General features: G+C 31.7%; 1 protein-coding gene across 2 annotated transcripts in view; it reads right to left on the bottom strand.

Annotated features, from left to right (window-relative positions):
• EPHA3 (EPH receptor A3) overlaps positions 1-10,636 on the bottom strand; it is a 323,316-nt gene that overhangs the window by 16,765 nt on the left and 295,915 nt on the right. For both annotated transcript variants that reach the window (XM_006926248.1, XM_015600167.1), the window contains exons 14-15: positions 4,313-4,462; positions 2,602-2,795 (exon numbers count right to left, since the gene is read on the bottom strand). In XM_006926248.1, the coding sequence (XP_006926310.1) occupies positions 2,602-2,795; positions 4,313-4,462 (344 nt within the window). The remainder of the gene's footprint in view (positions 1-2,601; positions 2,796-4,312; positions 4,463-10,636) is intronic.

Below are 10,636 nucleotides of genomic sequence, written 5' to 3'. Positions count from 1 at the left end.
CAAACGCAATTGCAGTTTCTTATTCCTATGCTAAGATTACTTTTTTGGGAGAGTGGGGTGAGATGGAAGTATTCTGTAAGCATGGGCCTCTTTTTCTTTCTTAAGGTCTCAGCTCATTATCAACTCCTCAGAGGGCTGCCTCTTTTCTAACTACCTTTTTATTATCTATCATGACCATCTATTTATTTCCTTCTTGTAATCCGTACTTGTCTACTGTGTATTGTACATCTTATATAATGTAAGCTGCAGGATGTCAGGAATCATATGTCTTCTTCACTGTTCTCTAGATTCTACCCATGTCTAACACATAGTAGATTGGCATATAATAAATAGTCATTGAAAAAATGAATAAATAAATATTTGAATTAAAAAATGATGTTAAATAAGCATAACTATTTAAGTCGTTAAAAGGAGTCTAGATTCTTTTCTAGATGTTATGGGAAATCAAGGTTGGTTATAAACAGGTGCCTGAAATCATAGCTATATCTATCTATCTATCTATCTATCTATCTATCTATCTATCTATCTTTCTATCTATCTATAAGAGATTTTTTGATAAAGAAATTACAAGGACTATAAGAAATGATGGTTAGAGCAGGGCAGAATGGAAGCAGGGAGCATCTTAGAGGGCTACTATAGTGGTCTAAGTCAGAAGGGGAAAAAAGTCGTAGAAGAGAGTGTTTGTAGATGGATTGTATTGATTCAGCCATCAACAGAATAATCATGTGGAGAGCAAGAAAATGGTGCCAAGAATTTTTTGATCCTCATTGGTCAAATAAATAAGTACTGGTGTACTCAACTAAGACAGGAGAAGGATGAAGGTATCTGGAGAAAACAAAAAGATTTCAAAATATTAATTTCAATAAGAATGGAAAAGTGAATTTAAGGAGTATGTTAAAATTTGGATGCTAGGACATATCCTGACATACTTCGATCTGATACTAAGACTATTTTTCTATATAAAATTGGATTTAAATATCCCTAGATCATATTATATGAGTTAGTCTTTATATTGCTAATACCGTCCTGTGGAAATGGTTTGAATGTCTTTTTTATGATATGGAAAGAACTGAAATTATGTTCTTTTTTTGCTATGATTGCCATTGAGTAAAGATCAAAAGAAATGGCTTCAGGGTGCAAAATGAGGACCATATGGCCCAGGGAAGGACAGGTTTGTTATATCCTGTTAGTTGTTAAATTGTCAGGTGGATTTTCAAAAGAGTCTGTATAGTCTCTCTCTCTGTGAAGTTTAGAACAGAGATTCACCCCTACAGGATAAGTTATGGGTAGTTTTACTTACTAAGGGTATATCAGTAAGTTCAACCTTAGTGACTTTTAAATGTTATCTCAAACAAATAATCTATAATTCTCATATATTGATATTTAGACTTTCGTGTGGGTTCTTCTTATTCATCTTATTCAAATACAGTGAAAAAACTGGACCATAAATATTCAATATAATATTCCTGTTAGGATAAAAAATCATATACTCTATCATAAAGTTCATTAATAAGTTCTCTATCAATACGAAAGTCATTCTTCTTGGTGACTGTCAGTAAAGAGAGCAGATGTGCATAAAAGAAATAAGAAAACTCCTTTCAATAAAGCTTTGTATTATGCCTTTACATATGAGTCACAGTACAACATCATTACATAGTATTTATACATACCACTTAATACTGTGAATTTATGTGCACACTAAGTATAGGTTCTTTTACTAAAAATTCTGTAATTTACTTATAAGAGAACACATCATCAAAATATAAAAGAACTATTTTTCTCTTATGTATACAATGAGAAACACCAAATATATTAACGCTCCTTTTCTTCTCATATGGCCCTGATAAAATTTATCTCACCTTTCCTATTTCTTCTATTACACTTTGTAAGTACACCTTCATTTAGGTTTCTCAAAAACCTTAAGAGAACTCAGTGATTCTTAATGGCATATGCATAAAATCTAATGTACATTATTCATTCTGGATTGCATTATAGTTATAATGTATCAGCATTTGTGTTGTTGTCTGGGAACACTGAAGTTTTTTTACTTTTAGTTTTATCCTTGATTGTATCTAACAATGTAATTGGCACACTATGTGGTTGAACAAATATTTGTTTAATTAAGTTGGGGGAAATTGCATTCTCTTAGCCAGTGCAATGTTATAGAAGCATTTTTATTATTTTCAAAGATTTATTTTAAATGTGGAATAAATTAGGACTTCATTAGAATTCCTCACCACTCCTAGAAATTACCTTTTTTTGTTTGTTTGTTCATCTGTTTTCTTTTTTGTTTAACTACTTTAGAGTGAAAAGAAGCTATGTGTACTATATTTCTATTTTCCAAAGACTAAAATGAGCCTGAATGTAGGTTCACTTCTAGTCAAAATGGGAGTTAAAAATAACTCAGGATTTCATCATTATCATTAAATAGCATGAGCTTCCTCCTGAAAGATTTAAAAAGAAAAAAGAAATGTCTTCCAATCTTGAGGAATATAAATATCAAAAAATACAGTTGGGGGAGTGGGGAAAAAATTAACACCTTGGAGCTAGACAATATATCTCTTTCAGAGTGAGTGCAAGAAGCAAACTCTAATGTGTCACCTTGCTGCCGCACTGGTGATGATCTTCAGACTGCCTGGGTTCCGGATTAGCTTGTCCAGAATGCTGACAATCTGCTCAAACTTGGGTCTGTTGTTTCTGTCTTTCTGCCAGCAATCCAGCATCAGCTGGTACAACGCAGCTGGGCAGTCCATTGGGGGTGGCAGTCGGTAGCCCTCGTCCACAGCTTTAATTACCTGTGTGAGAAGCAAAGTTTTCAGGGACTTAAGATGTAGGACTTCTTTTACTTCTTCATGGGCAAGCTACATTAATATGAATATTTTAAAGTTAAGTGAAAAAGCTCTCATTTTAAGTTGATTAAAAGGACAACTTGCCAAATAAATATTACTAATGCTCAAAAATGTTGTATAAAGAAAGATCAATAGAAAGAAAGTAGATTTAGAAAAGAAGTGTTTGTAAAGATCTTTTCAGATTAAAATCAAAAGAAATGTTCCATGATGCAGGAAATTCAGTGAATTATAAATGAATTTTTATTTAGTAATACAGGTTTCATGGAAACTGTATATGAATAAATGCAGAAAAAAATTAGTATATAGATTTTAGTCATACCACAGTTCAAATGGTACCCTCCAAATCATAGTAATCACTTTGGTAAAAGCTCATGTGCTGCACAATTAAGTATCTATCGGTTTATTAGTATTTTAAAATCATGTAAAGCAGTGATTTTAAACTTTACTATGAATCAGAACCATTTGGAGAACTTATTAATATACAGATGACTAACCTCTGATTCCATAACTCAGGAGTAAGGCCTGAGAATGTGCATTTCTACAAATTCCCAGGCCATGATAAAACTGCTAGTCCAGAGACCACACTTGGAGATGCTCTGATACGAAGAAAATTTGGAAAATAGAGATGTGCAAAGTGAGTCTGATTTTCCCATTACTATTATAAAAAAATAGCTTATTTGAAGAAGTACAAAAGAGTTTTTATATCCAAATACATTAAAAGCAATTTTATATGTGGTGAGTAAGAAATGAGTAAAAGCATCTTATCTTTCCTTCTTATGTATCTTTGAGATCATGCTCAGTTTCTGGCTAAGCATAAAGAAAAATCTCTGAGTGCTTATCCCACATGCCAAGAGCATCCTTTTACTAAGCATTAGCAAAATATGTCTTATAGAAACAAAAAAAACCTTTTGAAAAATTATATCACAGTTATAATAGAGTTAAAGATGATTTTTTTTCCATCTAGAGACTTCAATTTGCATAACTAAATTCATGTGTAACTTGAATACATTACAAGAAACAACATGTTAGAGATTAGTTGTTTTGTCTTATTTTGGGAAATGCTATATTTAAGTAAATAAATGTTGGCATAGATGCATTAATTAAATCTACAAACGATGGCAGACATGTGTATCTTACTAATGTTATACAGAAACAATTTTGCTGGCAAAAATACTTCAAACACTCCTTGGTGTCTGTTGGTTATCTTATTAGTCACTTATTTCCTTACATTTTGTTACAAATGTCTTCATTTTGTCTCATTTCTAAACCCCTGCTTGAGGGAAAAATATAAAGCCATTGGAACAACTCAATTAATGTTCTTTCAAGATTTGGAAGCAATTTCATTTTTTAAGTATTCTATTTCAATGTCACAAACGGAGAGCCACCTGGTTTCATTATGCTCCACTTCCTTGCACAGCTTGATCTTAGTCTGAAACCATAACTCATAGGTTACAAATACTTACATCCTGATTGGACATTTCCCAGTATGGTCTCTCTCCATAGGACATCACCTCCCAGAGAACAATCCCATAACTCCATACATCGCTGGCTGACGTGAATTTGCGGTAGGCTATAGCTTCCGGTGACGTCCACCGGATGGGGATCTTTCCTCCCTTGGAATATAAAATCATATGTACATACATGATACATGCAAAAAACATATAACATACATTATAACTTGAAATCTTATTGAATTTGTCAGGGTGTTTCTCTTCTGAACTGGAAAGTAAGTTTCTGTTGATGTATCTTGATATTCTTCTATTTTAATACCAAGCAGGAGTGAGTGGCATACCATTTACTGCAATATTCCAATTAATTTGGAAGAATTTTAAAACAAATAAAGTGAAAAAATTTAAAATTGCTTAAATACTGACATTTTATATCAACTATGGTCCATTAATTAGTCATCTGCAACAAAACAACTTGAAGTAGATGTACCATACCATATATTAGAATTGAATGAAGAATCTCAAGTCAACCTTTATTGATTTAACATAGATTGATGCTCTACTATATAACCTTAGTTCATAATGTGACTAAGTTAATATTTGTAAACAAGTTATATCATTACTTGACATGAGTTCTTATAGGTATTAGTTAACTAAACAAATTTAAAATAAAATTATACTTCTAAAAAACTCTCTTCAACACATTAATCAGTCATCTTAATTTATTCAATGCCTCACTTCATCATTATTCACTGAATTACCTTCCATGTACTGGGTAGGCACAATGTGAACTAGAAAGGTAGAATAACTACATTCCCAGAACTTACAATCTAGAGGAGAATATTACATCTATGAATTATAGGAGATATAAAGGTATTACTCCCATGGAATTTGCTCTCAGTTTAATAAATACATGTAATAAAGATGTGCCAAGTAGCAACCATATGGGAAGTATTATGCTAGTCACTCTGGGTGAGACAAATATAAATAACATACTGATTCTTCTGTTTGGAAAACATCAGGCAAATAAGAATAATTAGTTGATGTGAATAACTCAATGCAGAAAGAAATAAGTATCTAGTGCTTTGCTTCTCAAACTTTACAATGAATATGAATCATCCGTGGCTTACTCTCATTAAAATGGAAATTCTGATTCAGGAGTTCTAGAGTGTAGCCAGCGTCTGCATTTTTAAAAGACTCCAGTTGATGTTGATCACACTGGTCATGGAGCTCACTTTAAGTAAAGACTGTCATGATGCAGATCATGGAGCCGAGATTCTCACTAGAGAGTTTGTGGAGGTTGACTATAAACTGAACTTTGAAAGATGTATCAGTTTTTGATACAACAACAACAACAAAAGAATGGATGTTCCAAAGAATTTATGTCATCAAAATCTTAAGCTACATTCATCAAAATATGTTCCATTGACATTGAACCTCATAGCACATCACTGGTTCTGAAGTAATGCTCAAGGGAGACAATATATTGGTTTGAGAACTTCAGAGATAGGTTATTAAACCTCTCCATGCCTGAATTTTCTCATTTGCTGTTTGGGAAAGTAATAGTACTGATTCATAGCATTGTTATGGAGCTAAATGACAAATTTCAGTAAAATTTTTAACATAGTTCTTGGAACGTGGTGAAGCCTCAAGAAACATTAGCTTACTAGTTACACATTGAGGAAAATTGCATAAAGCAAAGCACAGAGGAGGAAAATGTATGTTCTGGAAGAACAGTTTCCAGTGTAAAAAGACTACAGAGTATGTGGAGGAACATAATGAGAGAGGATGGGAAAAAGTCAAATGTGAAAAGGTCAAATTGGGATCTAATCACAAGTATGCTAAGTTTTATCCTGTAGGAGACAATGACATATGTGATTAGAGCTATCTCAAAAAACTTGACACTTGTCTTTGATGTTTTCATACAAGTGAGCTGTTCAAAGAGAGTACTGCCAGAAGAACTTTGTAAGAGGTAGGGCTTACACTAGGTATTGAAGAATGCGTAAAATTGTAGAGAAGCGAGCACAGAGAAGCCTCCAACCTGAGGTTAGTTGACAATTTATAATGGTGAAGTAAAATGAATCAAATTGGAGAGATGGAAGGCAGACTAAAGAGAGCCTTGGGACTTAGTGAGAGAGCTCAAAATGCACTGGAGTGACAATGGTTTAGAATCAGAAAAATAGAAAATTTCTATAGTCACATAGATGAGAGAACATAAGGTCTTATAAGTTTCCCCTTTTATCTCTTCTCACTCATTTATACTCACTCACTCATTTACTCTCTTTTTAACAGTTTTTTTTTAACAAAAATTTTAAAAGATCATTTTTCATATTTAAAATTAGAGAGTCTGTTTTCAAACCTAATATTGCCTACTTTTCTGTCAACAAATTCAATCTGAAAAATAATAATAACATTTTAAACCACCCAGATTAACTCATTTGTACCTGCCTAGACCAACTTTGACTTTTAAGTCAAGAATTCAAATAATACCTCTTAATTTTTATGAAAACATAATTATATGTATGACAATTAACAAACTCTGTTTAGGATTCTAAATAAAACCATTGGGCATACTTTCTCTCCTTTAAAGAATTCTGAGAATTAACAGAAGTCAAACAAAGCTTTATTTATGGTGCAAAAGAAAGATAATATTTTAAAATCTCAGCTAAATGTTTTATCTCTGCTACAGACATTATCATTTCCCTTTCTTTGCCCAGAACCAAATTACTAAAAGCACAGAAATGGGACTAAAAAAAAGAAAGGAAAAGAAAAAAGAAAGAAAGCCCTTTCCATGGTAAAAACTTTGTATTTATTTAGAAAATATAAGATACAGATGTATGTCATCTTACTAAGATCCCTAGTTGAAATTAAAATACAGACATTAGTAAAAACAATAGATTGATGAAAACCACGAATACTTATTGTGTTCTACTTCAACCAGGATTAAAATGCTGCATTCCAAAGTTGTTTCATCTTAAGTGCTTTATCACTATTTTCCAGAGAAGAGAGCATTTAGCATATTTTAATGAAGTTTCTTAAAATAGTGAAATACTATAATGTGATCTATTTTTAGGAAGGACATGGCCAACCCTATGTGTAAGCTTGGAAAGAGAATCTTTTCACATGCTGTTCTGGATACAGACACACATGTTATTAGAGGGATCTCTGCAGCTTTAGCCACTCATCTCTTTGGTGGAAGCTGTGCTCTCCACAGCCTCATAACTTGACTGCGACTCTTGCAGTGTGTTATCAAATGTAACAGATGGTTACAGATTCAGGCAAATTGTTTCTAAAATGATTTTCCAATCAAGGGCTTTCTATTTGCTTTCCTGTGTCTTATTAAAATGTTGAACCCAGACAAAAAGAAAATGTGTTTGGAAAAATATACGAGGAATTGTTTTAATGAAAACACATTTTGAATTCTGTCCTTGTGTTAATATGTGCCTGCTACACACACACACACACACACACACACACACACACACACACACACACACACACACTTGTTAGAATAACAATTTCAAACATCAATATAACAATTTCTGTAACACTGGCTGATTAAATAATTCTTACATTACTTTAACTTCGATTGCATTAATTCTTAACAAAATATTTTGGCTCTTAGCTCACTGTGTTACTTTGGGAAAGTATGTTGGCCAAATTGCACAGTAGTCACCTATGAATAGACAAAAGCCTCTCACTACAATATTTACTAACTTTGGAAATGCAGATTATGGCCTCTCTACTTGTTTGTTATTCGAGTTTTTAATCTCAGATTTCCCTTGGCTCCTAACTGTATCAGAACTTAAGTTTCTGGATTTATGCAAAAGCATAAGGAAGTGGGGCGGTTTGATTTTTTTCATTTTATTCCGAACATGTTATTCTAAACACATGAAGAATAAATAAGTAGCATTTAATTAGCTCAACAATTAAACCAGTTAGCAAAGTTAAATGTTTCCTTAATTTATCTAGAAGTTTCCATTGATCAGCCTTTTAGTGTACTAGTTCTTTTCCTTATTTGTTAATTCTGTTCCATGTTACTGTTTAGTAAGTCCATATACTTAAAAGTAAATATTTTTTTATTTCTCAATAGAAAATTCTTAATTCATATTTTCCTGTGTGATTCCCATACAACTTATTCTAAATGAACAGCTAGGGCTAATTTGAACTCTTTATTTAAAAGGAACTGTGAATGAATAAGTATTGTTTGCCTTTGATTAATGCTATTGTTAAAGCTCCTAGATAGTTAGTTTTAAACTCTAGAATTTTAACCCTAGAACACTTAGCTCTCTTATTAGAAGATTTTCATTATCCACTTTCAGGTAGTGTTTTAGACTGACTGGCTTTGCTCTGAGAATGATGTGATAATCATAAATTCAAAGACTCTTATCTTGCCTTTGGCCAGCCATCTGGTAAATGATGGCATATATCACTGAGGGACTTAGAAGAGAATAAAGATAATTGAAGATTATATTCATTATTATTTAGGAAATTTTTGTCATTGGCAATAGATTTATGATATACATAAAACAAGCAATAAATTGTCTAATTTTTAGTAGGGTACTCAACATATGTTTTGCCTTTTTTCATTTCTAATCCCCTTCCATTGGTTAACACACTTTTACTATTGATATAAGGGACTTATTAAATGAAGATATAGGGAAAGCTCTTGGTAACTTCAAAGCACTATTCAAAGTTAGCATTTATTGCTATTGTTGCTAAATGTAAATCAAACTAAGATGAATATTATGAAATTTTTTCTTTTCCTATGATTGGCAAAAAGCTACATAAAGTCACTCTGGCTTTAAATGAGAGAAAAGTAAACCGTCATTGCAAACACTTAGTTTGAAATCAAACTACAGGAGAGATTCCAATCTAGCAATATTATTATAGAGTTTGAGGAAGGGTGAATATATATGTTATCATGAACTTTTTAAATTTAACCTTTTAGTTTTAAAGTCCGTATAGTCAACACTAGTAAAACAAATTCAAGTAGTAGCTCTTTTCCTATTCATTACCATAAATAAAATTAGCGTGCCCAAACTATAATTTAAAATCATAAGACTATGAAAGCTGAATAGATTATAATGATGAAGATAATTAGCATAAACCACAGGAGCCTATGCTCATTCACTGCAAAGAACAATTGTCTTTTTTAGATATGATCTTGGCAAATGCTCAGAGTAGGCACTCAACAAATGCTCATTGACTTGAATTGTATTCCCTTTCACCTAAATACATGCTATTCTTTTTTTGGAAAGATCTCTCCCTGCTTGAGTTTTGTAACTAATAAACTGCTTAGTTGAGCATCCTGGTCAAATGAGAACTTATTGTTAGAACATTTGAAAATCTTGTGAGCCAAGTTGGTTAGCTCCATCTTCTGTGATCTTTCTACTATTTAATTATCCTGACTAGACTGGGATGTCTGGAGGATTAACTGCCTTTCTTCCTTCATCTTTTCATTCCCATGGTTAAAACAGAAATCTCACTTGTTTCCCAGACGAATGTGTAGTTTTGTTGAGAGAGAATATGATTAATTATTTTATAGACTTAGAATAGTAGATCTCACTAATTTCTTTAATAAGTTTTAGCAGTTTTAAAATACACAGTTCATTTTAAAAATACACTAAATCTAGTTTTTCAGAATATATGTGAATATTAAGTAAGAATAATGAAACATAGAGCATAATAATAGCTTTTTAAAAAATCATTCTATTTTGGATGTTTTCCTCTTTCTCCTCATGCTACTATTTAATAATGCTGTTCCATCATGACAGTAAATATAAGGATTTCTGAACATCATTTTTTTATTGTATTCATAAAAGTATAAAAATATCTCAAGATGTTGTATGGATTAAGTATTTTAGAATTTGTAGAGTGCTATAAAGATTTTTATTTGATTCCATAAACAATATGCATTCTGTATCAGCTGTATTAATATTAATCTTGTAAGTACTTTACTAACTTAAAACACCACCAATAATTTAATAAATATTCTTAGTCTATGTACATGAACATTACTCTATTCCACTGTAAGATGAAGATAGGTAAAAATTTAAAATATAAAAAATAATAATGCAGTAAGACATATACTGACTGAAAATATATGTGACATAATTATGTTAAGTAGATATGTCAATTTATGAGTTTAAAATAAAATCAAAACATCAAAAATAAAGTAACATTTATAGCATTGGGGAGAAAAGAACTATAAATTTTAAGTATTAGATTAAAAGCAAATGAAAATAAAATTTAATAGGTATAAAAGTCATACTATTTGTTGCATTCTGTTTGTGATATCTCAAAGTGCAATATTCTAAGAGGCCCATTGGCAGATGG

The sequence above is a fragment of the Pteropus alecto genome, unplaced genomic scaffold (genome assembly GCF_000325575.1).
Source record: "Pteropus alecto unplaced genomic scaffold, ASM32557v1 scaffold239, whole genome shotgun sequence".
NCBI lineage: Eukaryota > Metazoa > Chordata > Mammalia > Chiroptera > Pteropodidae > Pteropus > Pteropus alecto.
Note: the sequence above shows the minus strand (reverse complement) of the source record. Positions and strands in the feature narration are given on the sequence as shown.